This window comes from Macrosteles quadrilineatus, unplaced genomic scaffold (assembly GCF_028750875.1).
Source record: "Macrosteles quadrilineatus isolate MER2022 unplaced genomic scaffold, UCM_ALF_1.0 Scaffold_5__1_contigs__length_97177068, whole genome shotgun sequence".
NCBI lineage: Eukaryota > Metazoa > Arthropoda > Insecta > Hemiptera > Cicadellidae > Macrosteles > Macrosteles quadrilineatus.
Genome location: NW_026542598.1, coordinates 49,750,584 through 49,772,794, shown reverse-complemented (window position 1 = coordinate 49,772,794; position 22,211 = coordinate 49,750,584). Strand labels below are relative to the sequence as shown.

General features: G+C 35.2%; 1 protein-coding gene across 1 annotated transcript in view; it reads left to right on the top strand.

The window, feature by feature from the left end:
- Positions 1 to 18,688, top strand: part of LOC128996051 (non-canonical poly(A) RNA polymerase protein Trf4-1-like) — a 51,340-nt gene extending 32,652 nt beyond the window's left edge. The window contains exons 7-10 of the mRNA XM_054421188.1: positions 10,717 to 10,876; positions 13,080 to 13,173; positions 14,024 to 14,294; positions 17,577 to 18,688. Of these exons, the coding sequence (XP_054277163.1) occupies positions 10,717 to 10,876; positions 13,080 to 13,173; positions 14,024 to 14,294; positions 17,577 to 17,697 (646 nt within the window). The 3' untranslated portion in view covers positions 17,698 to 18,688. The remainder of the gene's footprint in view (positions 1 to 10,716; positions 10,877 to 13,079; positions 13,174 to 14,023; positions 14,295 to 17,576) is intronic.
- The last annotated feature ends 3,523 nt before the right edge of the window (positions 18,689 to 22,211 follow it).

Genomic DNA, 22,211 nt, shown 5'->3' with positions numbered 1-22,211 from the left:
AGTCCGTTTAAACCAATGTACTGATAAAAATTGTACAGTTAAAGAGGTGTCATATCCGTCGAGTGTAGTCTGGTTAAACCGATGTACAAGATGTCCGGATAAGAGGGAGTCTATTGTAATAGCAACTGCAAGAGTATTTTAACCAAATTTAATGAACAAGGTTTGGAGAGAAAGGGCTAATTGCCTGAGAATAGGTGTGAGAAAGGATGGGATAAGCAGGCTTACCTTAAGAAATGTAGGCATCCCACTTCATTCACTACAGAACACAGAAGAAACACAAACAAAATAAACACTGGATATTTCGAGGCCACTGGCCTCTTTCTCAACATGGAGAGTCACATTTTAGTCTTTCACTGGTAAGGAAGCAGTGTGTTATATGAAAGTACTTAAGATAAGTGATGACAACTCAGAACTAGTATGTGAAACTGTTCTTTTCGAAATAAAACTGAAAAAGGAAATAGTCCAGGTCATGGGAGTCTACAGGCCTCCAAGGGACAATTTGGAACAAGCGCTAGATATCCTAGCAAGCCAGCTGGAATATGCTCTCCGCACAAAGAAGAAAACTGTCATCATGGGCGACATAAATGTAAACAACCTTGGTGAACATGCAAACAACACAGATAACATCCAAGTTGAAGATCTTCTATCCTCTTTTGACATTGTTAGACTAAATCTGCCGCCTACTAGAATTACACATGAAACTAAAACCTCAATAGACTGGATCTGTACAAACATAGACCCAAAACATATCCAGACATCCATTATCCTGTCTGGACTCTCAGACCACACTGCCCAAATTGCCACTCTCCAACTACCATCAGAAAAAATCACAAAGTCAATTAAGGAGAAAAGAAGAACTCTCAACAAAAACACCATAAATCTATTTAAAACCAGGCTCCATGAACAATCCGGGGATTGTGTCTACCACATAGAAGATGTCGATGAATCTTATAACAACTTTCACAGGGCTATCCAAGGAATACTAAATGAGACCTGTCCAGTAAAAATGACATGGAGAAAACAACACAATCAAAAAAACTGCTGTGATGCTGAATGCTCTAGACTAAAAAATCTATATATAAATGCCCTGGAAAAAGAAAAATGCACAGGTCTACCTGAAGATAAAGCAGAAACCGCAGCAAGAAAAAGGGATTATGACCTAAGACTAAAGACTTTGAGGAAAACTCAAACATCCGACTATATAAGCAATGCCGACAACAAGTCCAAGGCACTCTGGCAGGTTATAAATAATGAGAGAAAATCAAGTACCAGTATAGCAAATGAGTGGGAACTCCTAGTAGATGGGGAGACATTACAGGACCCAATCAAAATAGCAAACCACCTCAACAGTTTTTTTGCTACAGCCGCGGAAAGGACACTTCAGGCAAACAACACCAACACACACACCAGAACCCCCGAAATTCCTCCTTTAACAGCTAACAAACTAACTTTTCAGCTTGCAACACGTAACGAAGTACTAAAAGCAATAGACTCACTTAAACCAAAAACTTCATCTGGCACTGATGAAATATCAGCCAAACTGGTCAAAACATGCAAAAATGAACTGATTAACCCACTAACAGCACTCATAAATAAGTCTCTCAAACAAGGGGTCTTCCCAACACAGCTGAAAACTGCCAAGGTATACCCTAAATATAAAAGTGGACCAAACACAGATGCTAAAAGTTACAGACCAATTTTACTTATACCGACCACATTTCTCTGAAATCTTTGAAAAAATCGTCCTTAACAGACTAATATCCCATCTAGACCAAAACCTGCTGCTCACCAGCCAGCAACATGGCTGCCTTAAAGGAAGATCCACTTCCACTGCGTTAATATAGCTCACCGAGCACATAATGAACAACTAGAAGACGGCTCCTCAGTCACAAGTCTGTTTCTGGACTTTAGCAAGGCCTTTGACTGCCTTAACCACAAGACACTTCTTAGAAAATTGGGAGCTCTGGGTATTGAGGGAAAGTCTAAACAATGGTTCCACAGCTATCTTAATGGCAGACAGCAACTAGTTGAGATACAGTATCTAGAAAAAAACACTCGCCATAAAATACATTCCAAAACTGACCCTATACGGAGAGGAGTACCACAGGGATCAGTTCTCGGACCAGTCCTGTTCCTCCTCCTCACAAATGACCTACCAGACCAGCTACAAGAATACTGCCAAACCACAATGTATGCAGATGACACTGTCATCACACTAACTGACAAATCAACGGAAACTTTAAACCGAAACATCAATATAACCTTCAACATGACTAAACTATATTGTACAGTAAACGAATTGGCTCTAAATGAAAAGAAAACCGTTCAGCTGAACTACTCTACTAAAAATAAAGACTTTAAACGTATTAATCCCTGGGATAGAAGCACAAAATAGTACCAAATATCTCGGCATTATCATGGATTCAAAACTGACATGGAAACAGCACATTGACCAACTCTGCAAGAAGCTACGATCTGGCATTCATGTCATCAGGCAAATGAAGCAGGTTGGTGGTCTGGACACCGCAAAAACAGCCTACCATGCCCTGGTCGAGTCACACCTCAGGTATGGTCTGGTGGTCTGGGGAAGTACATCCAACAACTACCTAAAAAGAGTCCTTATCCAACAAAAAAGAGCTATAAGATGACTAGCAGGCCTTCAATATCAAGAAAACAGTCATGATGCATTTAAGGAACTAAAAATCCTCACACTGACATCACTTTACATCCGTGAGGCAATTCTCCATGCCATCTCCACAAATCAAACAAGAAACAGAGACATTCACCATCACAATACACGGAACGCCTCAAGCTTTGCAATACCACCTCACCATCTAAGTCTCTTTGGGGCCCTGTATTTCAACAACCTACCAGAACAACTTAGAAATGAACCAACTCACCGTTTCAAGAACCAATTAACAACATGGCTGCAAGAAAGGCCATTCTACTCAGAAAAAGAATTCCTTGACAACCAGCTTTAACAACATATTAAATCAACAAATTTTAATTATTATTCTGACGCATGTACTTTTCTCAACGAAGATATAAATAAAGATCATTGTCTATTGTCTCGAAATATCCAGTGTTCATTTTGTTTGTGTCTAATTTAATGAACAAGATTGATATAACAAAATATGCCTGGAATAATTCAACCCAAAGCTATCAAACGGATAATATCTACTTAAGCATAAACATACTTCCATCCTCCAAACAAATTAAATGCTATGGCAAAAGGGTGCCTGAACAGATTATGTTGATATTGGAATTTAATAAAACAGTTGCTGACACATGAGGATTGGCACGGGACCTGGAGTTTTATAACCGATTTCTTGTTTATTTAAAGTAATTATGTTTGAGGCTGTAGAGTAGGCCTACCCAAAAGGATAAGACAACTGAACTGACCAGTTGTTTAATTCGGCAAGTGGGGATTTTAGGTGGAATAAATCACACCATTGTTGTCATGTGCAGTTAAGACAGACTAGCTCTGAGCTAAGCTCATAGGGTTATTACCTACGACTGTTTTTTAAAGTAGCCGTTTCAGTACATTTCTTAGAATTGAAAAGTATCTCATAACATCATTGTTTACTTTCATAACAGCATAGTTTTACCATAGACAATAGAGTAAATATAGACTGTCAAAGAAAGGTTTTGCGATCTGCCGCTAGAGCGTTATCGCTGTTCGATATCGGTTATCGGTATTCTATTCGGTTTCATCGTCGACTACTCGCCAGCTGTTACCAGCACTACCACTCTTGCAAATGAAATGCTTACTATATCGCTATTATCGTCTTCTACAATCGCGTCAAAATCATGAACATCCTCCGCGGCTGTGTAGACATCATCATTGAATGCCGTGGTACCGAAACGTCATCGTCGTCCACGATTGCGGCAAAATCGTGAACATCTTCAGCTGCCGTGTAGACATTATCGTCTTGCGCGATTGTAGAAAATACGTGATCATTTTTCCCGCGGTCACGAAAACGTCGTCTAGCACGGTCGCGGTGTACGAATATCTCCCGCGGTTGTGTAGACATCATCATTGTCTTGCGCCGTCAAGGAAACGCGATCGTTGTCTAGCGTGATTGAGGTAAAATCATGAAATTTCCCGACTTTAATAACAAAATAAACACTAAATCCAAACTTTTCAAGTCAAGACCATTTTGAAATTAAATACTAATAGCCTACCTGACTTTCCCGTTTTCCCCGACTACCAGACACCCTGGTTAATTAGATTTTGACCTTGCAAATATAAAACAAAACCTTCCAATAAACCACTTCCTAGAATTATGGATTAATAAAGACAAACTTTGAATCACTGTAATGAAACTACAAAAGTTTAACAAATATATGTTAAAAACATACAATAAATGATGGCATTTAAATTAATTATTCCTTATAGTCCAATCATATAAGGAATTTCCCGGGAAAAAATTCCCGAAGTTTTTTTCTCAGTGGTTTCTTATGTATTTTTTGGCGCTGAATCCGATTTTAAACTTTGCCACCTCGCCAGAGGTGAGCTAACTTCACAAATCGCAAAAAACTAATAAAATACTGTACTTGTTTTACTTTTTTGCATATAACTCACAAACGGAGTATTTTTTTGCAATAACTGTCATTTACTAAAGTAAAGTGCACTAAATTCCCTACAATATACATATTACAACTTTATTTCTACGATGTTCCAAACTGACGCTAGAGCGCGCTCAAAATTCATCATTTTCTTTTACCTATTGAAAAACATAGGAAACACCATTATAAATCCTTGGATTAGACACCCAGCAAACTATTTTATGAATATTGATTATTTTATAATTATATGGTATCATTAGGTCACATTTAGAGGTAAAAAAATGTAAGTGAAGTTTATAGTCGGTAACCATAGCAATAAATAAATAACAAAACAATTTTCAGTTTATAGGACCCATGCTGCTCCACAGCGTTAAAATAATTATAATATCCGAGGGATAATCCAAGTTATGATTTTGATTGAACAAAACAGTATATTAATCGCTTAAGTAAAAGCAGATATTTCACTGAAAGTTCTTAGACCAAAATATATAGGATTGTATAATTATAATTGGTATAATACATCTTAAAATTGATGTTAGAATTCGAAAATAATCAAATTATGTTTTTTAGTCAAGTAATTCAGTTAGTAGGTAAAAATGCCGATTCTTGGTGTTAAATATTTGCGTGCATAGCATCAATCTGTGACCTAAATCATTAAAATCGGTCAGGTAGAAGAGCCAAACGAACTCGGAAAAAAGAAACCAAATTTATCTCCCATAAGAAATACATGTAGAGCAAATTTCGTTTACGTATAACCTGAGTGGGATTATAGATAAATACATGCCGATGCTTGATGGCAAATCTGTGCGTGCATACCTTCAATTTGAGCTCTCAATCATGTTAATCGGTCGGGTAGAAGAGCCAAACGTAGTCGGAAAAGAAAAACATTTTTTTATATATAAGATACCTTTGAAAATTATTATTATAAATCAATGTGTCAATTATAAATATAGTTTATATGCTGGGACTGCAGTATAGATACAATTTTCCCCATATATGTACATTATATAGATAGTATCTTTATAAAATGTACACACTATATACAGAAAATAGACAGAGATGTTGACTGAAATGCTATAGACGAGCTTCTATTTATTAAATTAACATGTACAACTATAACTTTTATTTTCCTATTTCTCCTCACTTGTCGGCTTTATTTTATTGACTGGCTAGGGGTCCTCGGATGTGGGCTGAGCTTTGAGATGGATGTTCTATAGAAGGGCCTGGGATGTCGTCCTCATCCAAGGGAACATCTTCTACTTCATCACCTACGATGGTTGGTTCGGAGTTGGAGGAGTTCCCCTCACATTTCCCACATATTTTTGAGCAAAAAAGCCCTACTCGTCAGCAGCCGCAGTGACCTTCTTGCATGAGCATGCTACCAATTTCAAGAGAGCATATGGGGCTGGGCTCCGTAAGGTAGTAATAGGAACACATGAGTTTGCAGTCTTTCTCCAACCCCAATCCTCGGGTGACAACTTCTTTCTTGAACATGGGAAAATACCCTCTGGGAGTGTTGTTCAGCTGCAGCTTCAGTTAATAGAAGAGATAATATATTACCATTCATCTTATAAGCTGATGTAATACAACTCTTGAATCGCAGCTTATTCAGCTTGTTAGTGATATGGTTACCACCATACAAGGCCACTAAGAGTCTCTCCCCTGCCTCGGTAATTTCGTTAATGTTGAATTGGGATTAGAAAACCGGCAAAGATAGGTATAGAAGTCGTTATATCTTATAACTGTCTTATGACTCGGCGTCCGCTCTATTCCAACAAGGTAAAGGCACTAAAGACATTCAAGAAAATAAAGATGGCAAGTGAGGTGAAAATAGGAAAATAAAAGCTATAGTTGTACATGTTAATTTAAAAAATAGAATCTCGTCTACAGCATTTCAGTCAACATCCCAGTCTATTTTCTGTATATGTATATTATGTCCATTTATAATGATACTATCTATATAATGTATAATATATATGGGGAAAATGGTATCTATTCTGCAGCCCCAGCATATTAAACTATATTTTTAATCGACCCTATGATTTATAATAATAATTTTCAAATGTATTTAAATTGAAAATTGTTAAGTTTTTTTTTAAACTATGGTTACCGTCTATAAACTTCACTTACATTTTTTTTACCACTAAATGTGACCTAATTATACCATATAATTATAAAATAATTAATATTCATGAAATAGAGTTTGTTGGGTGTCTAATCCAAGGATTTATAATGGTGTTTCCTATGTTTTTCAATAGGTAAAAGAAAATGATTAATTTTGAGCGTGCTCTAGCGTCAGTTTGGAACATCGTAGAAATAAAGTTATTATATGTATATTGTAGGGAATTTAGTGCACTTTAATTTAGTAAATTACAGTTATTGCAAAAAAATACTCCGTTTGTGAGTTATACGCAAAAAAGTAAAACAAGTACAGTATTTTATTAGTTTTTTGCGATTTCTGAAGTTAGCTCACCTCTGGCGAGGTGGCAAAGTTTAAAATCGGATTCAGCGCCAAAAAATACATAAGAAACCACTGAGAAAAAAACTTCGGGAATTTTTTCCTGAAAACACAATCTTTTTTCCTCATATGCTTGGACTATTAATATTAAATAAGTCAGTAAACTCCAATTCCGAGGAATTCCTCCAAAGTTGGCAACACTACTCCCAACTACCAAGTTGTTATGGAAACGGTCGCTAGCGCTTGATGCTGCAGCGGTGTGCGCCGTAACTACGCATTACCCCTAGCGGTTGGCGCCGGAATATACGCTAACCGCAGCACAGCTGACAGTCTATATTTATTTCTTTTTGTCTATGGTTTTACTCATAACAACACGGGTAACGGACCAATGAGGTTCAAGGATTAAGAGAGGAGAAGCAAAATTGTAATGATTCAAAATTCAACTAATCAGCTGTTCAGGCCAATTTAATTGTTAATTGGTGCAATTAGTATTTGATACAATGTTTCGTTGCATCACTGACAGTGGCAATTAGAGGTTATAAACAAAAACATAACCTCTCTTATAAGTTATGAGTAGTGATTTTAGTAATTAAAACACCGTCGGAGGTAAAGTAGTGTACGCAACTCGCGTAAATAGTGTTAACGACACTCGTAGAAGTTTTGAAGGCACTCGCCAAGGCTCGCACCTTAAATTTTCTACTCACGTCGTTAACACTATCTTTACGCAATTGTTGTGTAAACTACTATAACTTTGTGAGAATCATTGAATTTAACGGTACTCGACCTGACAGCCTATAAATCTGAATTATTTTGAATTTACTCCTGCTTTGCCTTCCTCCAAAATTTTATTAGCCTTAATAATTATATTTAGGCCCCATAATATATTAATAAACCCCAAATTGTTCAGACACTGAATTTGATTTGGAATGATAAACTTTGTTGGCAAATGTTATAATACAATGCAATGATCAGAAATTAAATTTAAAACTCTAGTTACTTAATCTTGAGATTAACAGAATACGACAGATAATTTATTTGCTGATAAATGTCTAATATATTTACACAGAGTGGCTAATACAAAGCCAGCCTTTTGCAACACATTTTACATCAATGCAACATATATTAAATATTAATTAAACTCAGCAAAATGTCTCAACAATAGTGCATAACTATTGAACTAATAACTAATATAAATTAATGAAATTACTTACATTTTGGGTTGACCCCAATAAACTTATTTTTAATAATAATGTAGTCGGTGGCAAGTTTACACGTCCGTACTAAGTTTTGCCGACAAATTTTTTTTTTCGTCCGGATCAAGCAATTGTCACGTTCCCTTGGTCGGGTTCTGCGGTTTTAAAATTAGACAAAATTGAATTTCAAATAATACAATCAATTATTTAGAACTTGTTTTGCGAGAATTGTACTTTCTAAAAGATACAGGCCTGCAAAGTTAAGGCTAGGATTATACTAGAACGCTGGCGTCCGAGAGGCCAGCGTCCGGGACCCTAGCGGGGCATTAAATCAAATATGGGCGATTATACTATGGATGCTAGCGTCGGATGCTAAAAAAAGCCACCGAAAGCTCGAAGTTATTACCGTAGGTGGCATGGTAAGACCTAGGCCCGGGACCGATTTACTTTTTCATTTTGATGTCCCCAGAGGCCAAAAACACCATCCGTTCGTATAGATTTAAATATTAAATATATATATGTCTGTAAACGCGATAACTGGAGTAACTTTTGTTCTATTTTGAAGAAATTTGGTTTTAAGGTGAAGGGTGGGATAAATTTGAATGAGTTCGCGAACCAGCATGAACATACCTTGGGAACGGGGTTTTATGTGCTAAAAAAAGGGGGTTTGTAATTTTTGAACCATAAAACTAAAAAAATCATAATTTCTCTCTAGACAATTTTAATGAGCTTAAAAACAAATAACTTAGTATATTTGAGTGTTTTTGTACTGTTATTAGTTATGGAGAAAATTAAAAAAAGAGTATATATTAAAAATTGCCATGTTATTCTTATAGAAAACTAGCTACCCGGCGAACTTCGTATCGCCTAAGTTATAGGTTTCCCCTAAGACAGACCGATGGAAAGAAAGTACCGTTACGTTTAATTTTCAAGATGATCTCGTTCGCATCGCTCAATCACGTCCTGGTTGAAGTTCGTTCGCTACGCTCACTCACCTTTGGGTTGGAGCTCGTTCCCTACGCTCACTCACCTTTAGGTTGGAGCTCGTTCGCTGCGCTCACTTGCCTTCAGGTTAGCTCGTTCGCTACGCTAACTCGCCTCCAGGTTGAAGTTCGTTCGCTACGCTCACTCACCTTTGGGTTGGAGCTCGTTCGCTACGCTCACTCACCTTTAGGTTGGAGCTCGTTTGCTGCGCTCACTTGCCTTCAGGTTAGCTCGTTCGCTACGCTAACTCGCCTCCAGGTTGAAGTTCGTTCGCTACGCTCACTCACCTTTTGGTTGCAAATTAGCTGTTGTCATAAATGTAAAAGAAATAATAGTGCTGCACCCTGTTGGTAATTCTTGTAACTTTAATGCTATTGAACATCATAGAACAGAACCAACTTGTTTAATTGAAACAGCTGTTAAGATTCATTAATTCCATTTCTCATAAGGTTAACATGGGAAACTCCAGAGCCACTGGGGCGGAGCCCTTTTAAGAATTTCGAAACGGGAAATAGTTTACGTCCGATTCGCATACCTACAGAATTTACACACCAAATTTCATAACGATCGGTGAAGTCGTTCCGGAGGAGTTTGCAGACAAACACTGTGACACAAGAATTTTATATATTAGATTTTGTTAAGTGTTGGAATTTGCTTGTGTATGGATAGATTTTTATTAAACTTAACCAATTTGTTCTACACTAACCTAATGATACAGTATTTTACTAAAAAAAACACACTTTATTAGCCCCCTTAAAGCATCAAACCTTGGTACTCGTTAAACCTAATGTTATTTAAATAGATATAAACAAAAAGTGACTAAACATTGAAATAAAATGGCATTCCGAGAGGCTAGCATCCCAACACAAATCACGTCTTTTTTCGGCTCGAGGTGGGACGCTAGCCTCTTGGATGCCAGCATCCCGGACGCCAGCGTCCTAGTATAATCCTAGCCTAAGATTCTAATTTTGATAAGCGATCAAAACGCAACAAACTTTTAATAATTTGCTGATCCAACTGGTATGTGTTTATTTAACCAATCTCGACCACCAACTAGCTGACTTTATCCTGACCATCTTGTTGCCCCTTCCACTCAGATTTTTAACGGTCAAGGCTGTGATTGGCTGGTTTGAATTTGCTCATTGTTTGCAGGAAACTGGAGGTTTTTATTTGAATTTTAAATCGGTACACTTCATTTAATCAATGCCCTACAGTAATAGAAGTACAAAGACATATTAGTAGGGTTGATAAGTATACACGCTCCGATAACGACACATGTAGTTATGATTCACTATCTGCCAGTAACACCACCCATCCACAATAATTTTTTTAATTGGCCAAATTTGTGTGTAATGTTTGTGTGTCATTGTTTTTGGGTTTGTACTTACGTTTTTGACAACTTCACAACACCAACCTGGTGTTGCCTGATGAAAAACAAGATCACCTGACAGTACAACATGTATTTGAAATATTTTATTTGAAGTGATATCAACAAGTTTTGGGATGTTTCAGCATTTTGGCCAGAGTTGTCATGGTGACTGATGAAGTGATCAACTACAGAAGGTGGATCAAAGAGAAATACCCAGTGATCAAATCCAACAACCGTATAACTATGAGCATATCCAGTGGTAGCAGTGAGGGATCTGTTTCTTCTTTTGCTTCTAGTGACTCAGTGAGTGATTTCTAATCTCGAAACCCAAACTAGAACTTGAGTAATAAAACTTTGAAACTTATATGGGTCACACAACCTGGGTTTGTTCTTGGGGTTAAAAATCAAACATCAAAAGTGGGGATGGGCCGATTGAAGAATCACTGATACTCGATACCGATTCTGAAAAGTGAGATTAATTTAGATGCTAAACTCAACTGACATTGAAGGTTGTAGAGTGGCACATCATAGTTTATTTGGAATACTCTGAAGTCAGCTAATATAAATAATTCCAAGTTCATTATCTCACATTCGTAATAGTTTTATAATCCAAAATAGCTTGCCTTTGCATTTCATGAGTGCCATTGCATTTCACAATGAATGACGTGTTGTGTTCAATTGACTGAGACTGACAACAGTGACAACTAGTATAACAGAACAACAGAACTCTAGTTGCCACCATGTTGTCAGATCGAGGGCAATGTTGCCAGATGGTACAAGCATTGAATATAAATATAATACACATAAAGTGTGTATAGTCATTGGTACCAGTATAACTCGCGTTTTCTAACTCGTGATGGGTTTATGTACATTTCATTAAGAGCTTAAGAGCTTGATAAGTATCGCCCACCCCATATTGGGCAGGTTCTAATTCAGGGCTTTATGGTGACTATTGGAGATGCCGTTTAGCGATGTATTTTATCGTTATATGTTGTTTCTCTCTGACTGAACTGAAACAGCTGTCGTGAGTTTGCAAAAGGGAAATTTATGGTTTAACCTATGTTTATGTTTTGGTTTGTTCTTTTGTTGTTTGTTTGCTGTGCGTGCGTCATGAGTTGTTCAAAATAGATTATGATCCCCATGAACTACATGACTTTAATGTGACTTAAATTACTTTTTTCTTTAAGTAATTTAAGTGATATTGATGATGACAATATTGAAGATGACTTTGAGAGTTTATAACTCAAGCAATATGGAACAGTCATCGTAGGCCTAGATGTACAAATTCGTATACAAACAAAAACAGTTAACATTTTAGGCCTACCTAAACCGGTGATTGTTGTCTCAATTTAATTTAATAAAATATGCTAAAATGCATGTCTTCTTGAAGCCTATCTTATTTTCCTCATAGGCTAACCTAATCTATGTAACCTTAATCAATAGCAATGTAAGTTGTATTATTGTGTAAAGGTTAAATAAAAAAAATAACATGCTCCTTTATTTATAGAGATAGCGAGAAGCACACATAAGTTGTATGTGTTATTAAATTAATTTTTATCATATATCGGTATCGAGTGCGGAATTGAGAATCAAAACTTAAAATTTTAGAATCGGAATTGGTATTGGAATCGACCAATTCAGGAATCGGCCCATCATTAATCAAAATTTTAATTATAATATGATTTCTATGTTTTTTATCCTTACAGAAATTTAGCATGTTTTAAATTACTCTCAGGATTATCAAATTATTATAAATATAATTTATAAATAATATATATTAATAATATTATATTTATAAATATAATATAAATTATTCAGATCTATCTCAGGTTCAAATATAGAAAAGTTAGTTTATCTATATAGTTTGAGAGATATAAAATATTAAGCAAAATTAACTAGTTGGGTCTTGATTAATGAATAATACCCAATTATTTGGAGGAGGGAAAGGAAAAGGAGATGAATGAAGTGTATGTAAAAGATGTCACTAGTATATAGAAGACCGATGATAGAAGAGTTGCGGCCTTTGCATTTTGAAAAGATACACAGGTGTTTATATTTAAAAAAATGGTAGTGAAAGAAACAATGTTGGCATTTTAGTGTTCAAACTTGCCAATCAAATCTTGAAGCAAAATTGTCAAAATTTTCAGTGGTGTTGACTCATTTGTAGTATACATCATGAAGTATTATTGATTTCGGCTGTTGAAATGGAAATTAAAGTTTAAACGTTTCTTGTGGTATTTCTTGTCTCCATTATTGATACTGTACTTGCATATCTCATATTCAAATCCAGTCTGCTACTTTTGCACACTATGTGGAATATTTCTTACTGGTCATCACCATTAATCAGGTTTCATATTGAATTCCCAAAGAGTCTACCTACCATTGTAGTTGTAAATTTTCTCGGAATGTAAACATTTCTAATACAATTTATACGCAAGTAACTTATTATCTCTTTTGCTAGAAGTTTAGTTGGAGCAACATTTTGAGTTGTATGCTTATTTTACAGGACTCAGAATGTGGTGATGCAAAACAGAAAATGGTCAACTACCAGGTGACCAACTCATGGAGACAACAACCTCGAAACACGTCTCCTCAATTGGGTAAGTAGGCCAAGCTTGCTAATCTCTTTCATATAATTGCAAATATCAAGTTGGTTCAACTAACATGGAATGTGCTAGCTGTCTCTGTTTTTTCTAATGTTAAGTAAACAAAATTCAACTTACTTTGACAGACACAAAACTCATAACAACAATCACAACTGATTTTGTTTTGCCCCTTTTAAAACAAACCATATTTTGGTATAGATAAGGAAATCGTAAATAGAAATGTGGCACTGTTAAATTATCTTGACTGAAAATTTTCCCTAACTGGGGCCGTTTCCAACAATTGGATTCAATTGTTTTTATACTCGTTTACTCCTCTTTCAACTTTTGTAAAATACGTCACTTAAAGGGGAAATTAGGAACCCTGCTAAAACCATCGACATAACATTGGTCAAAAGTTGTAAGTTTGAATGAAGGAAATTACAATAATGGTACTGTGATATCATTGTTGTCACTAAATGCTCTACGTCACCCTGACATCTTACACTATATGGGAATCAGGAAGTTAATAAGAACTACGATTGACTGTAAAATTGCTAACGACCAAATGGACAGAGTTACTCAAGTTGGGAGCTGGCTATAACTGAGGTCTCAAGGTGACGGTTAGCATGGACTCATGGGTTGGGGGTATGGCTTGACCCGATCGACCAATAGCATTCATTCATTTATTCAAATATTCAACTGGTAGTGGAAATACAAACGGTTACAGTTCAACGTCTTGTGTTTGTTAATAATTTGTTGTCGTTGTTCTCAGAGTTTGTTAATAATTTATGTATTTAGCAATTTAGTTATCGGTCTATATTTTTAGAATTTGTCTTTCATTGATAAAAAGTAAAAATTTGTTTAGGTCACAACCGGAATCAACATCATCAACACCACCATCACCACAACCACCACCACCACAACTTCCCTCCGCAGCGGCGCAACCAAGTGCCACCGCCACCACAGCCACCCACCACCCCGACCACTCCAGCCCATCAACCTTTGCCTCAGTCAAAGACCAACAATAACAGTAAACATTTTACGAATCAAAATGGGTTCCATCGGACATTTAGTAACAACCGTAAACGGACCCTTAGCAAACAGAGGCTCAAAAACGAAATCATCAGCCAACAACGGTAATCTTAGATTTTGTAGTGGTTTAGACGTTTTTATTTAAATCCACAAGTTTTACAGACTTCCCTGCGTTTAGAAGATGCCAATGAATATATTTTTGGTGCCATAACGTATTTAGTTACTTTACTTAATATAGGTAGTTTGTAGATCTGGTCACTCCTGATTTCTTACAGCATTTAACTGACCGTGTTCTTTTGATAATGGTGAATTTATTGTAGGTGGGAAACTAAAAACTTTGCAGCTATTGGTTATGCATTCCGTCTCTGAATCCCCGGGTAGTGAACATATCAGTCATAATATCTGGTTATACTTGTGTAAATGGTTTTATTCATCTGTTCCCAGTTGTTTGTATATTGATGTTATTATTTTTGGAAAATCTCACAAATATGAAACCATATTAGCGCCTTGCAGAAGTCAGTGCCTTTCGATTTGGTTGTCATACCACTATTATTGTGAAAGTGTGCTAATCTAAATAAGTTTGAAATCAGAAAGAAGTGTGTATTCCCCATACATTTTTATCCTTGTTAATTGAGAACAAAACTTTACTGTCTTTCAATTCTTGTTTTAAATTTGATTGCAATTTTAATGTGTCTGTTCTTTTCCCTTTTCCATCTGATATTTGAACCTGAATAACACGTTTGTCTGCATTGTTTAGGTATAGTTAAACCTTTTTATTGCAGGTAAAACTACTTATGTACAATAAATAGCAATATGGCGATATATGGATAGTTATATTGTTGAAACAATAATCTATTTTAAACACTATATTTTTGCAAAGTAATTATTAAAATAACCATGTTGCTGTTATAATTTTTGACCCAAAAACTAATAGTTTTTTTTTAAGTTTTGAAACTTGACACCGTAGGGTACTTAAACTTGCAGTAGTTCTAAGCAAAAAAGTAGGGTAGACCTACATGAGATTTAATCTAGAAACAACGCCTCTTTTCTATGTGCACTTAAGTTTTGTTGATTCCAAGAGTAAAATATATTTTTTTTTATACAAAAACATGTTATGCTTTGTATTAATTCAAATTTATTTCAAGCTTAGGCCTATAACTTGACATATAGCCTAGTCAATAAAACCAACTTTTTAGAATCATGGAGGACACAAACCATTCTTTTCCGATAAAACCTTTGTGTATCAAAGAAAAGTTCTTTCCCACAGTACTATTTTATATATTTGATATTGCATCTTTTGAGTAATATGATAGGTTACCTTAAATTTTCAAATTTAAATATCTTGTTACATTTTCAAAAAGTATAATTTTATTAATAGGCCTACAAAAAAAGTTATGTGTTAAGTTAAAAATTAGAATCTTTGCATTGATATACTTTACTTTTACTAACACGTGATATGAACTGTGTCTGAAACATAAATTTTTCATCATGCCAAATTCACCATACACAAAAGTGGAGACAGACAAAAAAAAGCAAAAAATAAGTTTTAAAGATGTGTTGATTAAACTTGGAATCTTTGTTAGCAAAGTTTTTTTTATAATGATAATGACTTGTACATATAGCTTAACTAACTACTTATAGTGTGCGAGATAAATAGTTTTATAATGAGAAGTTTATCATGATACTCTTTAAGAGCATACTTCTAGTTACAAACTACTGGAATTTAATTTTTAATACATTTCTTTGGGTAATAATGAACGGTATGTTTAAAGAAATTCTAAATATATAATTTGTTAAACATTTTACTAATTAATTTATGTGTGAATTATTTTGTACAATTTTGAAAGTGGTAAAACAATAACAGGTAGTGAAAATGTTATGTAAGCAAAGTAACTTCAGTTAAGCTCCCCACCAGAAATTTTATCAATATAGTTTTAAGGAATTTTTTTTTTTTCAAAATACAAAAAATGAAGACTTCTCTTCCATTCCAAAATATAAATTAATTATTGTATTGTTCTTAAATGATTTACTTATACTTTTGAGGCTTATCAATGTTTGTAATGTATTTTATGTCTACTAAATATCCAGTAAAATAATAGTTTTCTTGTTTATAAGCTTTTAGTTAATTTAAAATAAAAGCAAAACAATCTGTATTGAGAAAAAACAATACCAATGTCTGTTTGAATTTATTCTATCTGAATCTAACCAGGTTGTTTTTATTACTAACCTATGTCTATATCATTCTTGTTGAAGACAACCCATTACTAAGATAGTCAATGATGTAGTTAACGTTAGTATGTTTGCTATTAGTTATATTTTAAGTACCAATAACTTTGTTAATGTTAAAGTAAGATATGTAATTAAGTCATAAGTGTACATTATTCTGCTTTAAATAATCCTCAGTATCTTAAAAGGAAAAAAAAAAACGTTAAAATAAACCTTCAAACTATTTTCAGTATCCACACTCTTTAAATAGTGATGGGAATCAGTAGGATTTTATTTGAAATTTTATACAACAATTGCGTTTTAAATCCAGCTAGTCAAGATTAAACGGTATGCTATTTATAAATAATTAGTCTAGATTCAGGAATATTTTTGTTTGACTTAATTATCCTCTGATTAACTTTTAGAAAGATTATAGATTTAACTAATTTCAATATTGACAAATAGAAATTTCATGTTGAAAATACTCGCTGTAATGCTGAGTCGAATTAAATAAATCAACCAAAATTCCTAACCTTGTTTTATCGTAGAGTTTTGTGTAATACGTTTACTCCTTGCTTAGGGGAATCAATTTTTAGTGTAAAATTTCTATTGGTGGGACTTAAAAACAAAAATCACATTGTGTGAAGAGATACTTTACTGGTGTATGGGATTTATAAACTAACTGCTAAGCTTAGTTCCTGGTTCATATGTTACCCCAGGCCGTACAGATTGTGATATACCCATACCATACCAAAGTTATTTAATTTTATAGTTAAGTAAGTGTTATGTGGTAAGAGAAAACATTAAATCCCTCGGCAGCAACTGATGAAATCATCAACAGTTACAGAAAATTTTCTTGCCTTTGACAAAAAATAAATAAATAAAAATACAATTTTTGATAGTGCCATTTTCTATGGACTAATGAACACATCTAAATAGAAACCAATTGAAAAATGATGTGCAAAAAATATATCTGGAATGGCAGCCTAAGATGGAAATGTTAACAGTTCTTAAATTTTTCACACAAGTCACAATTATAACAACCCAAATGTTGTACTGTATCTCGGGAAGAGTAGCCTATACATTAGTTGCAGCTTGCTTATGGATGCAATCTCTGTTAGTTATTTATGTCGGATGTTTGTAATATGTTTGGTTTAATAGTTAAGTTATTCTGATTTCAGATATTTTCCACACTTACCCTATCCAAGAGTTCCTCCGTTTATTTTGGCAGGACCTGTTACATTCAAGCCGATTCCTTCCAATAACCATTTTTTTAACGACTTCTTGGTCACTGCTTGGTGACTAACATAAATTTATTTGTTTCTTTTTATTCTACACTATCTCTTACACAATATTTTTATTCTTCACAATATTCACAAACATTAAATTGTGATATGAACTCATAGACTTTGGCAATAAACTTGCAATTTTCAACGCCAAGTGAAAATGTTCCAAAATAGATGTTAAAAATGTAACTAGTCATATTTTGAGAATTTATGTACAAATTATTGTATTGTAATTAGAATTTCTTGTGTACAAATTATTTTGTTATTTTCTTTGTTCCGGAGTAGGGAATAGTTTCATTTTTATACCTACATTTTTGTTTTTTAAACTGGTTAAGTCAAAATTTTTACTATAAGTGTATTATGACTTTCAGACAAATGTATACTTATACATTCTCTTATATATTATACTGAAAATACAACATTTTTGTATCACTGGTCCATTGGTCTGTTTATCTGTATTTGTGGTATTGATGCTTATAGTAAATTCAGTATAAACAAAAATTTAAAGACTTCAAATTAAGTTTTTTGTTTGGTGTTGAAATAAATCTGACCGCGTCTGAGTAGGCACACAAATCAATATTACTGTACTTAAAACCTTTTAAGTTGCATTTATTCAATTCATCTGGAAGAAAATAACTTGTAAATAAATGTAAATATGTGTTATAGTTTGTAAATACTAATTTATTTTAATAATTCCTTTTAATTTGTTTTTGCTCATTTTCAACCGCAAAAGGAATTATGTAAAAATTCATGTTATTGGGGTATTTATGAAACTATTATTTAAATACCTTTTGATTTTGTCTCATCCTCATGGTATTGTACAATAATGGATTTTACTTTTATATATCTATGTAAAATACGGCTTTATTACTCTATTATTACAATGAATTTCACACGGTATTTCATATTGTCAATAATCTTAACTATTTTGTAAAATTGGTTTCTTCTTGTAAATAACTGTTATTTATAATATTAAAAAAAGGTAAAAAATGAAAAACTCAACAAAAAAATACAACAACCTTTGTAAATAAAGCTGATGTGCAGTTTATTGCTTACCTTTATGCGTATAGAATTTTGTGTTGAACTTGAAGCACAACAGAAGAAAAAATGAAAAAGGCAAACCCAATGCCGAAACCTTGTTGATCAGAAATGGTTGGATTGGGTGGAAGATCACAAAAAATGCAATAACTTTCAAACCGTAATTTTTACAGCAATAGGGCTTGTGTAATTTTTGTTTAGTTAAAAAAGAAAACATACACACAATTTGAATCAAAATTGGCCAAGTCTTTTTTTGAAGATCCGATTTTCCGTGAATTAATAGGTTTTTAAAAGGGATAATCACAAACGTTGCAATAACTTTTGAACTGTAATTTTTGCAGCAATAAGGGTTATACCATTTTGTTCAGAGTCAAAGAGTAGGTATAACATGTTAATTTTTAATCAAAATCGTTGGGGCATATTCTGAGAAAATTGTATTTGTCCATTATTTTATGGGGTTTTATGGAAAATCACCATTCAAAATCCAAATGAAAAAACACCTGGAGAGACCATGGATTTGTACCTAACCAACATGCCAAATTTCATCAAAATCGTACTCGGACCACAGGTGTGGTTTGTAGCTCTGTACACAGACACACAGAAATCACTTGGAAAACCACATTTTTGGGATCAGGGGGACCCAAAACAGATCTACCCAACGAAAACTCAAACTCGAAAATCTTTAGATAAACAATTCTTTCACCATATTAACTTGTAGGGGGAGAAAGTAAAATTTACGTCAAAACGTTTGAGGTATTTACCTAAATTGCCCCTTAATACACTTCTGAGTTTGATCTTTCTTAAATAAGTGAAACATTTTCAAATGAGCCCCAAAAATATTACTAGGCCTAACTTTAAAATTCAACCTGGAGGTGAGTGAGCGTAGCGAACGAACTCCAACCAGGACGTGATTGAGCCATGCGAACGAGCTCATCTTGAAAATGAACGAGCATTTGACATAAAACCACATTAGGACAGGACGACTTCTGTCGGGCCAGCTAGTAGCCTATAAAAAAGCTTAATTAAATTGTCACACTCAAGCCTATAAGCTTTTTTATAGGCTACTAGCTGGCCCGACAGAAGTCGTCCTGTCCTAATGTGGTTTTATGTCGTCACAGTATGTCCATTTCTTCCAATGAATCAAATAACCCAGGCATAATTATTTATGAGAGCCAATATACTCTTGAGGGACATCACAGGCTCGTTGTTCATGTTGTAAAATTCACAAAATGATTGTCATAGTATAAATTAAGTAGCCTATGGTATCATAATAAAAATAAACAAACCTAAACAACCATCAATAGGTCGGCAATAAGATTATTTGAGAATGAGTTCATAATGAACGGTAATAGCCCAGTCAACCTGTGTCGTAACACACCGCTAAAGGAAAAAATAAGAAAAAAGCTGAATTTTTGTCCATTGACTACTACCATTTAGACAAGTGTTCAACCAAAAGTCCCCGCCCCTACCCCCCTTGCTTCCCCTCCTGTGCCCCCCTAAACATTTTGTAAATCATGTTTTTCTCGATTGTTAAACAATATATTGAATTGAAATTAGTTTTTCCTACAGTTACCTAACAATGTACATGTTCTCTCACTGATTAGAGAAAGCATCAGTGAGACAATGTTAACATTGTCTCACTGTAATTACTTTGTCTCACTCCAGATTTTCAACGTGAATGCACGAAATAGTGAGCGCGTAACATGCAGGCAACGTCGTATGCGCACGAAATACGTTGGCAGCACTGGCTGTAAATCAGCTGGTCAGCTGTTGTACTGTTGTATTTGTCACTTCACATTAAATGTTATATTAAAAGTTCACTTCTGTGTAAAAATAGGTTATGTTTCTTCACCAATTTATTTGTTTTATGGTAACTGTAGGAAAAGTATAATGTGCAACTCGAGTTCAAAGTACAATTGCCTCACTAGAGAAACCATTCCTCACCAGGCCCGTTTTTGATCCTGTCAGCGCCCTAGGCACAACTAACAGTAGCGCCCCTTTGCAATATATATAACAGGGTGTCCACCAACCAGGAAATCCGGGAATCATGCGGGAGTTTTTTGAACCGGGAATTATGTCTGAATTTTGTATTTCTACCTAGAGTTTTCAATTTATCGTGATCGCACATGACAACATCAGTGATGTTTCCGTGACCGCGGGAGACGATAATATGTCTACACACGGCCGCGAGGGATGATCAGAATATTACCACGATCACGGAAGACAATGATAATGTCCACACGACCGCGGGAAACAGCAAGAATTTTGCCGCGATTGCAGAAGACGATGATGATCTCCACACAACTGCGGCACATGATTAACATTTTGCCGAAATCGCGGGAGATGATTTCCATGTATTCACGACCACGGGAGACTGTTACAATGTCTACAGGACCGCGGGAGATACAATAATGATTTTTACACGGCCGTGAGGGATGATCAGAATTATGCCACGATCGCGCAAGACGATGATAATGTCCACATGACCGTGGGAAAAATTTTGCCTCATTCGTGGAAGACAATGATTACCATTTTTCCGCAATCGCGGGAGACGATTACAATGTCTTCACGACTACGGGAGACGATTACGATGTCTTCACGACTACGGCATACGATTACGATGTCTACAGGACCGCGGGAGATACGATAATGATTTATACACGGCCGTGAGGGATGATCAGATATTGCCGCGATCACGGAAAACGATGATAATGGCCAAACGGTCGCGGGAAAAGGTCGGAACTTTGCCTAATTTGCGGAAGAAGATGATGATCCCCACAAGACCGAGGGAGATAATTACCATTTTTCCACAATCGCGGGAGGCGATTACTTTGTCCACAAGACCGCAGGGGACGATATAATGATGTCTTCACGGCCGCGAAGGGTGGTCAGAATTTGACCGCGATCGCGCAAGACGAGGATATTGTCCTCACGACTGTGGGAAGAAGATCAGAATTTTCCCTCATTCACGGTAGACGATGATAATTTCCTCACGACCGCTGGATATGCTTATGTATTGCCTCGATCATGGAAGACGATAATTATGTCCAAACGACCCGACCACGGAAAATAGTAAGAATCTTGCCGCAAACGCGGGAGACTATTACGATGTATACACGGCCGCGAGGGATTATCAGAAGTTTACCGTGATCGCATGCAAACACCAATTTTTTTTATTTACCAAATTGTTGGCGCCCCCCAAAAAAACCAATTGCCTCGCGCCCTAGGCACGTGCCTACCGTGCCTATTCGGTAAATCGGCCCTGTTCCTCACACGCCTACGGCTCGTGAGTAAGGATTTCTCTCGAGTGAGTCAATTGCTCACTTTTCTCACTAGTTGCACAAATAACTATTATTGTCTTTGTTATAACATTTCCTTCAATCCTGTTTAGTTAACTTTTGTTGTAGCTGTTACCGTTTGTTCGTTATTTGTATAAAAATGTAAAGATTTATATTTTTTTATATAAGTCAAAATGAGTAGTCGATGGGCAAA